This window comes from Amphiura filiformis, chromosome 9, assembly GCF_039555335.1.
Source record: "Amphiura filiformis chromosome 9, Afil_fr2py, whole genome shotgun sequence".
NCBI classification, from domain to species: Eukaryota; Metazoa; Echinodermata; class Ophiuroidea; order Amphilepidida; family Amphiuridae; genus Amphiura; species Amphiura filiformis.
The window spans coordinates 24,832,593-24,849,568 of NC_092636.1; the positions used below are offsets into that span (position 1 = coordinate 24,832,593).

At 34.2% G+C, this 16,976-nt stretch overlaps 1 protein-coding gene and 1 long non-coding RNA gene across 2 annotated transcripts; one reads left to right on the forward strand and one right to left on the reverse strand.

Moving 5' to 3' along the window:
- Window positions 1-3,384: 3,384 nt before the first annotated feature.
- LOC140160783 (apolipoprotein D-like) lies at window positions 3,385-12,011 on the reverse strand. Its single transcript, XM_072184084.1, has 3 exons — window positions 11,695-12,011; window positions 7,118-7,400; window positions 3,385-6,586 (listed from the first exon to the last, which is right to left on the reverse strand). Exons 1-3 carry the CDS (start codon window positions 11,845-11,847, stop codon window positions 6,351-6,353), a joined length of 672 nt encoding a protein of 223 aa, XP_072040185.1. The 5' UTR covers window positions 11,848-12,011; the 3' UTR covers window positions 3,385-6,350.
- A 3,259-nt stretch (window positions 12,012-15,270) lies between these two features.
- On the forward strand, window positions 15,271-16,976 carry LOC140160784 (uncharacterized). Its single transcript, XR_011860017.1, has 2 exons — window positions 15,271-15,388; window positions 16,864-16,976. It is a non-coding gene; the product is annotated as an uncharacterized lncRNA (long non-coding RNA).

The following is a 16,976-nucleotide window of genomic DNA, read 5'->3' on the forward strand; positions in this document are numbered from 1 at the left end:
GTAGTTGGGGTCGTGACAAATTTTTTTTTTTTTGCACCTCGGTGAAGCAAATTTTTTTTTTTTAGCCCTTGGGTGAAGCAAGTTTTTTTTTTTTCAACACCTCGGAGAGACAATTTTTTTTTTTTTTTCAATCGTAATGTTTTATAATTTTCAACAATTTGTTTGTTGAGTTGTAAAATTTTGTCCATATTTTCAATCATTTTTACGTTTTGTAGCACCTAAATTTTCGAGTGCCACAAAAAACATCATTATTTTTATGTGTAAAAATTTTCTTGAAGTATAATCAACCTCTTTTGGCGCGAAAATTTTTGGCATATTGAAGCTAAACTGGTGAAATATGGTACAAATGCGGAATAAATGCGCGCAAAGCGCGCAAAAATTGGGTTTTTTTAGGTTAATTTGGTCAGAAGCTCACATACAGGCATCAACATTGGGGATGATTGTATGGACCACCCCCTAGCAAATATTGGTGGGATTTATCCCCCGGGATCTACGCCTATGCTCTCAATCAGTCATGTGGCCCAGATTTTTATAATAATTTTGACATAGGGTTGGAATTTGGTGAAGATGAGTGAATCAAGCGTTTTCACTTACAGACCCGGTTCACATAATAACTTTTCACAAACAAACACGGAAAAAATATGTACCAGTTTGAAGCTAAAATAAATATTCTTGATGAAAAAAGGAGTAAATTCGCGCGCAGCGTGAAAAATTTTGTAATATAAAAGCTATATGAAGTTAATTTTTCTTCACTAACTGTGACAAATTTTTTTTCACCCTTGACATCAAATTTTTTTTTTCTGGTCCGAGGTGGAGCAAATTTTTTTTTTTAGTCTGAGGTGGAGCAAATTTTTTTTTTTTGCTCAGATGGCGCGACAAAATTTTTTTTTTCAAAAAACTACCCAGCCCCCCCCTTGGTATCTAATGGTGCGTCCCTTAAAGGCATACATTTTCTTTCCCTGGGTAAGATCTGATACCAGGCCAGCCCATGGCCAGAGGGTAAAATGAGTAGGTTTGTTTCACCTCGAAGGCAAGGTTAGTCTTGCAAATATGGGTTAACTTTCCCCTAGACCATCCAATATGCCATATACAGTAGGAATATCTGTTATTCCAATGTATGCCTTAAGTGTATATAGCTCTACTATATGCCGTACAACTTTTGGTCCCGGTATTTCGAGTCTGCCCGGAGGCGAATACAATATATTAGCCTTATATTCTAAGTTTCTCCTATTCAAATGTTAACTATGGAAAAATATTGCTCCCCGGACGGTCGGTACGCCTCTTAGGCTTTCCTAACCACGGGCCTAACCATAATAAAAATTCCCTTTAAAAGGGAAAGCCAGCCTCAATGTAGAAGAGGTCTTGTAATTAGTTTTGGTCAATGTGAAAGGCATTTTTAGGATCACGCTTACATCTACATGACAGTCCACCAAACCATCAACGATGAGAACAACATGCACACTGAAACAGCAGAAAACATTAATTCCTAATCTCATGTCAACTCTTTTAATTCATTACTCCAAATTGTTCTGGTCTGTTTTTTGTTTTGTTGTTTTTTGTTGTTGTTGTTGTTGTTGTTGTTGTTGTTTTTTGTCTTTTCAGCTTTTTACCCACGATATCTCAATTTCCAATTTTGTAATACCAGAACTTACGAACTCAATATCTTCGCTTAGGAATGTCCGATTTCACTGCTTTCGATATACCACTTCACAAATACACTGCCGGTTTGAGTTAACTTACATGTACATTTTATTTTAAAATAACTTAATTAATTCGCAATGTATAGTTTAAGCCTACTATATTATAATAGATAGTGGCCAGCACATTTATAAAGGACTGGTTACTCACTACAATCTTCACTCTTAAACTGTGTTTTTCTGAATGTGCTGATCATGTTGATTGCTAGTCGGAAACTCCTGCGAAGCTATGGACATGGCATCTTACATACTCCATTCTATAACAGTCTGCCTATAGTGCCTTGTGTGTTTTCTCTTCAATCATTTTGTTGAATGTAATTTTATGAATCAAATAGTTACATGTCATTTTATTTATAATAAAGAAGTTATTAAATTAATAAAGTAAGACAATTTATTTATCTATAAGTGCATGTCAAATGGGGTACATTGTTCAATACTATAGGCCTACATGCATAAATTATGCCCATATTATAGCTAGGCCCTAAAAACTTTATTTTGCATCGAATTTTTCCCGTTGAAAAGACAAAACTGATGTTTATGATAGCAACCATTTCATCAATAACATTTTGAGTAATTTTATCCATAAAACGACACAGGATATGATAGATAACTACTTTCACATCAATATGGTCCATATGATCACAGATTGTTGAGAATCTGTGATATGATCCGGGGATATGATGAAGATTTTGATTCTATAGATCTGTTATCAACATGATATCACGCTGTTCAGTGGTCAAGGAGTAAGGACCCCGGTCAAGGACACTGATATGACATCATAGGTGATGTCAGATTTTCTTCTGCTGACCATATGATGCTATATATTAACTATTATTGTTACATTTAGGCCTATACCTAGAACTTTTAAAGTCATAATTAGTTCAAACATAACTTTGGTAATACTCACTCGTTTTCGTTCGTTGAAACGGCAAAACATACTTACTTTTCCTTACAAATCGAATTAAAATATTTTTTAAAAATTCAACCACAAAAAGTTTTAAACAAAAGTCATTCCAATACCAATAAAAAATAATCTCTTGAGCAAACTGACCCCATCCCAGAAATAGGTACCAGCCCGATGGGCTGGCGAAAAGGTGAAAACTGAACATTGACTGAAATTCAACTGGCCAAAATATGCATAAATTACACATTTTCTCAATGCTTTTTGAGGACTAACCCTAACGCGAAACAAAAATGACAAAAGGAATTATCTATAATTATTCGTAGGCTTTCCCTAGTTATGGCGCAGTCGTTATAATGGTCAAAAATCCGTGCTTTCTTCTATTGGCAACATATAGTGTGTAATTGTTATCTTCAGTAGATAGCATAATTGCTGAAAAGATATGGTTTTATCTTCAGTAGTAGCATTCACAGAGAATATAATAGTAGTGTGGCCATAACATATAAAGATGTAATGTGACCTTCAGCATGCGCAGATAGCATATCAGACTCTATGACGGGCCAGTGGGAACTCGATACAACATCACGAACTGTTGGTCCGAAGTATATAAAAATCGGCCCAATCGGCCCATACACAGTACGCCTATATTTTCGCCACCACTTTTTAACCAGCGCGAGCTGCATGTGTTTTTGTATAGACATACCTACATGCCCAGCAAACACAAAACGTATTTAAAATGTTTTAACGGTTTATATTTATATAAATATAAATATAATATGGATAGTAACATTAAAAGGGCAGGAAACATTTTGTATGAAAACATACTACAACAAGAAAATATTGACGATATGTGCTTTTTGTCAAATATTTTGTCAACACTTAAATAACGTTATCTTAGAATATTTTGCAGTCAGTTTTCAAAAATGTGTTTGAATGTTTATGAAAACGTTTATTCCCTATATAACCGACATTTAAACATTTTCTGGCAACCTTTTCTAATCTTTTACGAATAATGTTTTGTATTTGCCGAGTATATAGGCCCCATAATGCGTGTTCAAACTCACAATTATTCCATGCGGTTTGCTTTCAATATTAATCTTATTAGCTAATATACTGCGCCCAAAAGGTATCCGAACACTTCAAACATAAGCCAGTTCTTAAAGACACTAAACCCAAATTACAAAATAAAGTAGTCAATAGATACGTTTTCTTCTGCGTATTTTGATACCTCATTCGGCACGAAACGTCTGTATTTTCCTAACTTATAGCAATTTGAATAAAAGAGCTTTTCAAAAGTGACACAAATTTGCATTGACTTTTCCCTCGAAGCAAGCAGATATTGATCACAGGGGATTGAACCCGTAACAAAGGGCAGCAGAAATTGTACTGAAGGAGGTAATATTTAAAACTCGGCAATTTATTATCAAATCAGTACCCGCCAGCGAAGTTTTACGTCTAATCCGATTATCACCGTGTCAAGTGGATCACGCTTTTGAGTTCTGCACCACGATCGAAATGATCGCAACACAAAGTCTATGGCATACCAATTCCAAAAGGCGCGTGATCCAGTGACCAGGGAGTTATATAACCACTTCGATGGCAAATAGTTCAGTGGAATAAAATCGCATCGTGCCGAATAAGGTATCAAACTTTGTGGTACAAAATTCTCCATCTATCGACTACTTCATTTTGCAATTTAGATTTAGTGTCTTTAAGATATGGCTTTTGTTTTAAGTGTTCACTTACTTTTGGGCGCAGTATAGTTCTATTCACGGTACCAGATTATGTACTAAAATATTCAAAGAATAAACTAGGATAGCCTCAATATTGTGATACACAAAGTTTGAATTGTTTATTTCAAAACTTGATCATCGTAAATTACATACTATTAATTAGTTTCAAAATGCTTCGTAATGTCGTCATTGTTAATTTTGCACTTAACCCTGCAAAACTGTTGTTAAGGCCACATAAAATTACAAATTCGTTTCACGACCCAACCTTTTTGGAAATGTGAGAAGGTGGAAGTGTTTTTTGTTTTTGCTGAATTGACCAAATGCAGCAGTTTTCACATAAAATTGACATTGTTAGCAGTTTTCAGCATCTGTCAGGAAAACGACGAAGCCGCGATTATGACGGTTAGACCCCTTAAGAGTTTCACAAAAACACTTGCAAGTGATTCATGCTGACCCTTAAACTTGTTTATCAGCATTAACATTTTACTCAAGAATTAAAAACGTAAAATTTAATATGAAAATTGAACAATAACAAATATGGACTGGTCCCAGAAAGTGAGGAGGGAGGTGGACGCGAAACGAATTAATTTTAAATTTCGCCTAATCTAAAAAGGGTGAAATACATGTAAATAGAATTGAATGATATTCAGAAATATGTTGTTACTATATAAAACATGTTCGATCCTCGGATGTAAAAAACATTTTCTTTCATAACATTTTAAAGAATGAATAAAACATATAATGCGATAAGTTTCAGAACTGTCATGTTTTTAAGGTTAAAATACTGGTGACATAAAGATCTTTTAAAGGTATTAAAACTTCATTTGGTGACAAAAAATTGTTAGAAAAGTATCATACCGCACAATTATCGTAGGAGGGTGTTACTTAGCCGACCAGTGTATAATGCTATCTTATTATTTAAAAAAACAACCTTATTACTTAAAAAAAATGATACTGTACATTAGTATAAAAATAAACCATTAAAAATACTGTTAAATCATGTTCAACTTAAAAAATATCGTTAAAAATCACAACATGGTAATAATATCATAAGATATTTATGGTAATATTTGACCTTTTTCCACATTTTATCCGCAGTAATATAGCAGCTTGCACAGTTTTAATTTAACGTGGAGCTATCTTCAGTAGATAGCAGCATTTTGACATTATTATTTCAAGTAAATGGCAATATTTCAAGGGGGGGGGGTACGAGGTGCGACAAAAAGGTCCCAAAATTTCAGAATTTGCGAGGTTTTTTACGCTTTTTTGGACAAAAAGTGTCCACATTTTGTCCACTTTTAACAAAATTGCCCCACCCCCTTGGAAAAAGTCCACTTTTTCAAAATAAGCACCCCCAAATGAAATCCTGCGTACGGGCCTGGTTTCAACGTATAGAGGGCTATCTTCAGTAGATAGCAACATTATTGTGTTAGATGTTTAAAATAATGTTATATTATTTAAAATGGTGTTAAAATTCGTTCATGTCCGAGCAACTACATGCACATTATGCTTATTAACGAATGTTTACGGTACTGTCGGTTACTGCCTTTTATTCTGGTAGCAGACCGTTTCAAGCTATCTGCCTCATAAATTCAAAACGCCATAATTATCCCCTATATATGTAATAAGTATGCTGCATTGGATTCGGAAGATTTGGGGTGGGGGGTGGGGCTAGCAAAAACAAAATTGGTTGATGACCTGTTTGTGTTGGTCAGAAAATTTCGCAAAAATATGTCAAGAAGGCATTTTTCGGTATCCAATCAGGTTTTTTTTAACTTCACGTGGAATGATGGAGGGGGGGGGGGCTGAAGGGTATTCGACTGAGCACCCGCATCCAAACTATTGCGGGGAGGGTTGAACCCCTTGCTAACCACCCGGTTCCGAAAAGCCTATGCTGCATACTATATTTTGATTTTGTGAGGAAACTGAATCAAAACCATCTGTCTGTCAAGAGTAAAACGGACGAACATGCAGGTTTTGTAATTTATTTTTTTTACATCGGGAGGGCATTTTTATTCTTTATTCAGGTACTTCATCACGCCAACAATCACTTTGTTCAGTAAAAAGAAACTTTTCAATTGGTATACCATAACCACTGAATACGTCTAACGCGGCGTCTTTGACAGCCTCGTCAAGGACTGGTGTACGGGATAAGATCCAGTTTGCCATAGTGTGAAATCCTCTCCTCTGGTTACAGGAATGGACTAGGGCGTAGTTGTCATAGTCGGTGTCCAGAATCCAGTAGTTCCCATCATCTGTTGATATTTTAAAACAGAATATCAATATTAGATCAACTAAACCCCAAGAACATGAAAAAAAAAAGTTTCCTTCATTTGTCCTACCACCCCCAAGAACATAATCCAGGGCCATTGGGACAGAAATATATGCTTCTATCCAAAAAAAATATTGTAATGCAAACTTGTGTTTGGGTGATTCGTCTTCATGACCGTCATGCGGCCTGTGAGGTTTTAAAATTTGAATCATTTGATTTGATAGCCGAGAAGCTGAAGATTAATATTAGTATAATTTTTTTTATGTCAGAAGATTATTTATTGTATTTTTTTTTTTTTGTTGTTGTTCTTTGGTATGTTTCTTTGCTCTAAAGCTGAATTTATACTCCATCGCGGAGCGACGAACAATATTGGTTTCTAGCCAATGATGGAGAACGATTTTGTTGCGTTGCAAAATGCGTAGTGCTGCCTCATTAGTCACATATCAATCGCTCGTCGCTCAGCGATGTGAGTATAAATTCAAAGCTGGATTTATTACGATAAGAAAGCACTCACCTTCCGGTAGAGAAAACCCAATACGAGAAAGGAAACCCGGAAGAGCGGCAAGAATCTCAGGACCAAAACTGACGGTCAGTTTGCTTGGTTCATCTGCATCTGGAGTCTTAGCTCGTCCTACGGCCACGCTTAATTCACCATTCTCTTTTATACCAGTGTTTGTGACTTTGATAGTCTCAGGACGGTTCTCGAGTTCGGAATATTCGGCAGTAACGCAATTAGATTTGTATTCGTAGATAACAGGAAAACGAGCAATTTCGTACCACAGCCCCAAGTAACGATCCTGAAAAGTAAAAAATAACGGCGGACGTTAGTCTGCATAGATCACTGACCACACACTAGTTGTTGATAGACTTCTATGATATTTATATTCATCTTAAGTCGTGTTCATATGGTCGGACATAAGTCACTTATTACCGATAATAAGTCACTATTACCGGTAATAAGTCACTTATATCCGACCGTGTGAACACGACTTTATAAAACCAGTCTCGGCTTTTTTTCAGGAAGGTAAATAAGGATAATTTATTGGGTGGGCAATTTAATTTATTTTTGTTCTCTAATTAGGGGAAACAATTTACTGGGTAGGCAACATTTTAACAGTAATTAATGGCATCCAGACGTTAGGCTTTTCGGCAATGTTGGCCTATACCTGTTTTGGGAAGAATTTGACTTCAATGCATAAAGTAGTAACTTTAGGCCTACCCACTCCCTAAATGGATCTTTGATGGCTCTTTTCGTCCTTATTGCGATGGGTTTTGGCATACTTATTTCCTCACAGCGTTGCAGAATAAAAAATAAAATAATCGTGCTGTCTATGTAATCAGGAAACTACAGAGGCGATAGTGTACATTTAAATTTGTCATTTCTACTTCATGTTGATATTCAAACAGTGCTATAAAGTTGTCTTACCAAGGAATGTGTTTGTATTAAAAGAAATAATTGTTTTACAACTTGGATGAACTAGAATTACTTTTATGCAAATCCGAAAATTGCAACAGATATTTTTCATTTCTTTAAGATTTAGCGGTATTGCCAGATTGTACGTACAGTTGGGCTACATTAATAGCCTCATTATAGTTTTATTGATACTGGCAAAATACTTGCCTGTATGTGCTTGTTGTACTGCTATAGCGTATAGAATCTGTTAATGATACCACACAGTCAATTAATTTATGTCAACATGACGTTTTCACGAGGCTGTGTTTATATAACTGAATCATTTATACAAACACAACCTTGAGTAAATTAAAAAGAGTACTTAAGGGATCTGGAATGGGCGTTTCGATAGTATTTTTTGTGGGACATGAGAGCACATCAGACATATGGAATTGCATTCCTAATACGAAGAATGTCTTTCTGATATCAAATAATTTTCATTTTTGAAAATCACGATGTAATAGGCCTACAAATTTTATGACAAATTATTAAAATTTGATATTTTTCATATTTTTGATATATACAGTCCTCGAAGTAAATTTTATAAATCTAATGACATATTCTTAAAGTGTATGTAGCTGGGAGGAAAAGCCGATCAATTGAAACATTTTGACCTTTCATATTGAAAATATGGATTTTTTTCCCAAAATGACCTAATTTTTTTTTTTTTTAAGAAAAAGATCCATATCTTCAATACGAAAGGTCAAAATTTTCAATTGATCGTCGGCTTTTTCATCCCATCTACATACACTTTAAGTAAAAATCATCATTTGCGAATTTCAAAAAATCAAAATTATTTTATATCAAAAGGACATTCTTCGTATTCAGAATGCAATTCAACATGTCTGATGTGCTCTAATGTCCCACAATAAATACTGTCCAAACGTTCATACCCCATCCCTTAAATGGGGAAACTTAGGCAGGCGATAAAGAGAAAATATATTTACTTTAGCACTGAGCCCTGTGCAATACAAATCGCCCGGACTTATTTGCTCAGACCATGAGTGTTTGCTTATTGACCAATTACCAGGAGAAAAGTCAATAACTGGTTGCCCTTTATCTGCTAACTTGGTTGAACCTGGTATGGTGGTATACAGTTGTATACGTTGAAGTCAATGTTCAATAAATGCCAAATGTTGCTAGCAGTAAAATAATTAAATAGGCCTACTGCCTGCAATGACAATAAAAAAAGTTATGATGTCGTCATGCATAGATATTAAGGTGGTATTTGCGGCATATTCTAGAAATTAATAAATGGCTGAGACAAAACCGTTTGTCTTTCAGAAGATTTTAAGGTATGTAATTTGAAAATAAATTATTTGAGTTTGATTTGTTATATGTCTAATTCGTTTTAGGCCTAAATTTTTCATTAATAGTATACTCTTTATAATATAGATATTTTATTACTTTCAGAAGATTTTATTTTCATTTTGATTTTGAGTTAATAGTATGATCGCCACATCTTTAACTTAAAAGACGGAAAATAAAGTACTAGTTTTAATAACCAGAGTGACATAAAAAGTAGAAATACAATGCATGGGGAGGTACATTATTGGCATTCAACATGTTCAAAATAAAAGAATTTTATGCAGAGGGTGAACTTGTTAAACTGATAAAGAAATTTTGTAGATGTCAGCATGAAATTATTTTTAGGTATAAATACTTTCGTTAACGAATAACCGGAGCAACATGAAAAGTAGAAATATGGGGGAGACTCACTATTGGCATTCAACAGAATGAACTAATGGATGATTTCATTCAAGTGCAAATTATGTTAGCTTAAACTTTAATAATTGACAAGAACCTATTCATTTTTTTAATCAAATTTGATTCTTTTCTTGTCATTTTGATGAGAATATCCGATTCATTTTGAAGAGAAATATGTTCATTTTGCAGAGAAATCTGTTATATCCCCACCCGAATAGCTCCTCATGTGAAAGGTTTCTATTCAAAAATAATAAGGTCTTTGTAAGAGTGTAGCCATAATATTCATATTATTTTTAACATGCATAGAGCACTTCCAAAATGCCTCAAATACCATCTTAATGCGAGAGCTTTTAAAAAACGACTGGTTTGGAGATTATGGCAGCGAACGAGGAAGAGCGAGGTTTATAAACAATATTTTTGAAAATATGATTTTTCACTAATCACACTGATTTAGCCATGTCAAATCGGTATAGACTACATTTACACTTCATTTAGTATTCATTGAAATATTTAAACAGATTTAATGTAACGCAAAAAGTCGGGTCAAGTGGGGTATGAAAAGTCGGGTATATGAGAAGTAGGGTCACCAATTGTACCAACCCCATTAAGACATAGATGTAACAAATTGTTATACGTTTATGAACATTAATAAATAGATGTATAGAGGATGTTACGCTTATGAACATGATTTTCAACATTGTTAACAATATTGCTAGTATGTCAACAAATGAAAGTTCTGTAATTTGTTGAAATTCTTCAATGCTAAATTATTTTGAATGTCATCAAATTGTAAATCTCTAGTCACATTTTCGATGTATTAACAACTAGCTATGTAGCAAAGACGTTAACTTCATGTACAAAACATTAACGCTCTTATTTTGTAAACATTGTATACCCATAGCTACATTAATCAACAATACATGTTCTGTAATTGTTCCTTATCCTTCATTTCTATTAGACTTTCAGTGTATTAGCAAGTAGATGTATATATGTATAACAGATGTTATTTGTTTGTAAACACTTTATTTCATAAACATAGGAGAAGCTACTTATTATGCTAACAATGAACGTTCATTGACTGTTAGGCTAAGTAAACGTTACAGGATAATATGTATTCAAATTTTGCCTCAAGGTTCCTGCTTAAATTGTGTTCAAGAATCAACTAAGATTTATTTGGCCCACCTTTTGCCAGTAAATAGGCTGTCATGAATTATCCAGTGTATTTTTATTATACGTGCCCGGTCTAATCACTTGGTACACAATAGCTCACCAATCTGAAAGCCTGCTTTAATCACAATGGTCAGAATTAAATAGCCAAAATGATTAGACAAATAGGCTACACTGTCCATACACTGAGTACAGTCTCATTGCAAGATCATAGGCTAAGTACCGTAGTCCTTGTCATTTGAGGTACGTAAAAACATACTCATTATGATCGATGCGAATTATAGAAACAGTTCAAACAATAAAATAACTACACCTTTATCTTGACACTTCCTCATTTGTTCGCCCTGTTCCTTTTTAAAGGAATTTTTATTTATTATCATATCTCCTCAAGGGAATGGACCTGTTGTTTCCAAATTTGAACCTTTTGCATGTAGATGTATTTCTTCCTTTTTCTGAAATAATTATAACAGTTTGGAAGTATCCGAGGTAATTAATCCACATATGAATCTGAATGATTTAGTTAGCCCAATATAAAAGTCGTGATTACTGTTTGTCCAGAGACCGACCGAGTACAGTTTTTGTCACTTATTTGAAAAATTATGAAAAGTTATGAAAAACTGCTAACAAGTAACATGTGCTGAGACCTAACAGGAATTTCAAGAGCATTGAGTGATATTATACCTGAAATTCTATTGATATTGGGAGGTTTTACTCAACATTTTAAAAATAATCTGGAAGAAGTTTGTAAACGTCCATGTTCTTACCTTGTCAAAATCGGCTGCAACGTTAACACTTGGGCACGATCCTCGGCCTATGTAAACGAATTGACCTATCCGCCGTGGTAGCTGGGATAGCTGAGCTTGTGCACACATTACAAATGTGGCTAACAACAACGAAGAAAGAATTAACGCTTTCATCTTTCGGGAAACGGGAAACAGCCGCCTTAACTGTTATTTTTAAAGAATAGGCCTATTGCTGTACTAAAAATACAACACTTTAATGGTCCGAGCCTCAGTCTAAATGTACAATAATGTGATAGGCACTCGCGGCAGTAGTGTTCAATGAGCATGAGTTGCATTTATAACAATGAAAGTTATTTTGACAGTCGATTAAATCTACGACTTTTTGTTCGATTATGTAACTTGCGTCAATTAAATGTCTTAAGGGTCATGTATTCTTCAAATATTCGACTTAAAACATTCGTTCAACTTTCGTTACTTCAGTCTCCGGGTTCAATTCATTTTTAATCTTCCAACGAAAGTTTGTCGACGGAAAAGCAATTATATTTGATGTTGAATATCTGGTGGAAATGTATGATTGATTTCACATCTCCATTATTCAGAAGTTAGGATGAAAAACCATGGAAAAACGAATGACGGTGCATCGAATAAAAAGTATGCAACGGGCTTAATGCACGCACGTTCTACAACACGAGGACAATTTATACAAGGCCTTTTAAAAGTCTTATTCTTTGTGTTTGCGCTGGTGTGTATGATTACAAAAATATCTGAATAAGACTGAACATCATCTTTCTTGTTGATTTGAAGGCTGACACGCAGCATTTCATGCAGAAAGATGAAAATATTGTGAGGATAATCCCGGAGGATAATTCTTCACCCTGACGCACACACTCAGTCACTCAATCCACACAACACATCTGATATGAGTTGAATGCGGGGTTGAATGGTGGTTAAAAATGAGGTGAACTACGCCTTGCTTTAACTTTTCCCGCCAATTCTGAAGTCGTGATCGCTGCGTCCAATTTAACTTTTGAATTATTATTGAGTACCATGAGTGGGAACATTCCCAAGCTATCTTGTCAAGTTTATGATGAAAACTAAATTGAGTCCAAAAACTTTCCTGCTGAACATGATCCCGTTTTATTTTGAAATCGATCGTAACATTCCCAAGGCATGGCTTTAAAGGGGCACGGCGGCGTGAAAATTTGTCAAAATTGTTATTTCTTTGTATTTTCAGATCAGTGTGTTGATAACAATGACGCTCAAAAAGAGGGTATCAGAGTCATGTCAGGAAAAATCATCAATGGTATTTTCCCAGATTTTACAACAGGCTTCTCTGGAAAAATATCAAAATGCCTGGCTGAAAAATTAAAATATGGGTAGTTCAGTCCACATCATGTTCAGCTCGTTGTTGTATAGGCCCAAATTATATACTTTGAAATAAAATAATATTATATTATTTCCGTGGAACTACGCCACTTGACCAACTATTTCCTCTCCGATTTGCGTCAATAGTATAGTACTAGTCATGGCGGTGTGCATAAATGAACGATTGTTTGCTAGAAGAGGTAACTTGAATGTGATTAATAAGAAAGAACAGTCAACCAACACAAAATGTTATAATAACAAGACAATAAATAAATACAAACAAGCAATTACAGACATTAAAAGAGAAAAACAGAAACGATAAAATTTAGGTCAAGGTTGAATACTTTTATTGGTTAATAATAGTATTGTAGGCATATCAGGTAAAACAAAATTTATATCCTAAAATATACTTTACTTAAGGGAACGAATAGCGACGTTGGCACAATATTTTTTGTGGGATATAGGAGCACTTCAGACACACCAAATTGCATTCCTTCTGATATCATTATATTTATAAAGTTTACTTCAAGGACTGTTAAATATCAAGAATATCAATTTTTAATAATTTGCCATACAATTTGTATCATTAATTTGTAAAAAATCTAAATTATTTTATATCATCTGGATATTAATCGTTTCAAAATGCAATTTGATGTGTCTGATGTGCTCTCAGGTCCCACAAATAATACTGTTTAAACGCTGCAATCTGATCACTTAAATAGGAAGACGGTCACAGAATCTTAAAGGCACTAAGTTGTATTTGTAGTGGGTCATTCCGGAAATTACCCAAGCCTCAATATTGGGGTATTCACAATATGAAAATGTCATAAAGCAAACAAAACCACTAAAAAATCCTTTAAAAGATAAATAAACGTGAGCAACCAACAATGAGTCTCTTATATACATGAAGCAAGTCACAAAGTACTAACACGCAGGTATCGCTTGCAGACGACAAGTTTCAATATTTTTTTTTAACATTTCGAAATTGTAAATTTTCATGACCATATTTGGCATCGGCATGGAAAATGCATTAAAATGTGTGCAAACAAGTCCAGTATTGATTCAGTGTTCTTAAGATAGCTCATGATATTTTGAGAAAATATCTTAAAACTTGGGACTTTTTGTGTTGAAGCATATGGCTAGCACGCAGAGTATTACTATTATATCCAGGAAATATTCTTGGTTACTCATGTTACCTACCTTTGTACAAAAAAACACAGAATAGACCTTTGGGTGTATTTGTATTAATCCAAATATTTGCTTAATCCACCCTAAAACGGACTTATAAATCATATTTGGTGTGTAGGGAATGGGCAATATCTGGAATAACAAAATATTACCCTACATACAAAATACAATGATTGTCAATCGCCTTTATTTCAATTTCAAATTTGCAATTTTGGCCTCCACGGACCAGACCGTGTCACAAATAATATCTATAGCAAATTAGGTTATCTTCAGTAGATAGCATTATATCAGATGGCTAGTAGTATGAGAAAGTAACCTCAAAATTCAAATTCTGTTTAAACCCCTGAAAGGTATATGCACATTATGTAATTTTTGTGACAAATGTTAAGTACATCATTACCTATGCTCAGTGGTGTAGCGTCATAGGGGCACGGGGTGGGGGTGTCAGCATATAGCTGACAGCAAAAAAGCTTCACTTATATGATAATTATTCTCAGTTTACACACAATTATTTTTACCTGTGACAAATTAATTTATCAAACTTATTTCACATTTTACTTCAACAGCAATCATCTGTACATTTGCTCTTCATAAGCAAAATTCAATTCTCGCTATTCGCAATAAGGGCGCCGCCAGCGGTTTGCGATGTAATCGTGATGATCATGGGAAAATCGTCATGTATCATGGGAAAAGGTCGACATCCAAGTCCGCGCAATACGAATATTACCATGCTATTACATTGGAACACGTGACAATATTTTTAGTTTGTCAATATAACGGTATTACACGCAAATCGATAGAAAAAATTAATTGTGCACATTTCAAATCACATTATTAAGTATTATTGAGTATCGATTCGCGTGTAACACCTTTATTTTGACAAACTAAAAAATATTGTCACGTGTTCCTATGTAATAGCATGGTAATATTCAGATTATGCGGACTTGATGTCGACCTTTTCCCAAGATACATCACGATTACATCGCAAACCGCTGGCGGCGCCCTTATTGCGAATAGCGGGAATTGTCCGAATTGATTATTTTCTGGCATATTGATGAATAATACACATTTATTTCATCTTTGGATTGTCTTTGACATGATTTTACTTCAAGTGACCTAATTAGTAAGTAGCAAAGCTTAATTGATTCTCCTGTTATTAAAGGTCCGTGACCCGATCGACAGCATCATCCCCCCGATTTTTCTCATTGTTGATGAGTTTTTGGTATCATTTAAGGGCTGGGGTATGAGCGTTTGGACAGTATTTATTTTGGGACATTAGAGCACATCAGACATATCGAATTGCATTCTGAATACGAAGAATGTCATTCTGATATCAAATAATTTTGATTTTTGAAATTCGCAATTTAATACACATTTTATGGCAAATCATTAAAATTGATATTTTTGATATTTAACAGTACTTGAAGTAAACTTTATAAATCTGATGATTTATACTTAAAGTGTATGTAGTTGGGATGAAAAGCCGACGATCAACTGAAAATTTTGACCTTTTCAGTATTGAAGATATGGATTTTTTCCCCAAAACACCAAAAAAAAATTAGGTCTTTTGGGAAAAAATCCATATCTTCAATATGAAAGGTCAAAATTTTCAATTGACCGTCGGCTTTTCCTTCCTGCTACATACACTTTAAGAATATATCATTAGATTTATATAATTAACTTCGAGGACTGTTATATATCAAAAATTTGAAAAATATCAAATTTTTATAATTTGTCATAAAATTTGTATTATATTGTAATTTTATAAAATGAAAATTATTTGATATCAGAAAGACATGCTTTGTATTCAGAATGCAATTTGATAGGTCTGAGGTGCTCTCATGTCCCACAAAAAATACTGTCGAAACGCAATAAACGCTCATTTTAGATCCCTTAATAGATTATATTTTTCTCATTACCATCCTGAAATTTGACGATCCAATTTGATGTATTTTCGGAGAAATCAAGAAACAAACAGGCTATACTGGTAGCCACCTTCGACATTCTGGGTAGGAAAAAATGATTCCGTGAATAAGAGCCGTTTTACTCCCATGCCAATTCGCACGAACGGAAATAGGTCGGAAATAATGAGGCGCTATAATGATAAGCGCTTAAAACAAAAATAAAGAAATACATAAGGGATGAAATAAATACAAAACAAGACCTTATCTTGTTAAGTATGATCGAGGAATATGAAAAAAATATGAGAAAAAATGTCCCCCACTATAAAATTAATTAATTAATTAAAAATATTATAAAAAAACCCCATTTTTTCATTAAAACCAATCCTAAAATAAAAGATAAGTGTAAAATGTACATGATGATAATATACAAAATTGAAAGGAAATGTATCTGGGTCAAATTAAAATAAAAAGAATGAGATATTTTGTCACAAGAATGATGAGCGTAGTGTGGTATGGCGAAGCACTTTCGACGGGAGTGTTGTTTCTGGATGCGGACCACAATGCAATTCATGCGTACCAGCGTATTGGCTTACTAATTGTGCTAATTATTCACTTTTACGCTGAAAATGTTCTCGTTTTCTCCCATAGATGCATAAAGGGGACAATATTTGAAATTGTATGTAAGTTTGAAGACAATCCATATCCTAAACTGACAGGGTTACCCCCCTTTAAGGCACAGGTTTCATTTTTGAATTGTTCAGAAGCAGTACAAAATAAGCTATAAAGACTCAGAAAAGATTTGATTTGGTTTCAACAATGTCTTTCCCAGCTAACACAATTTAAAAA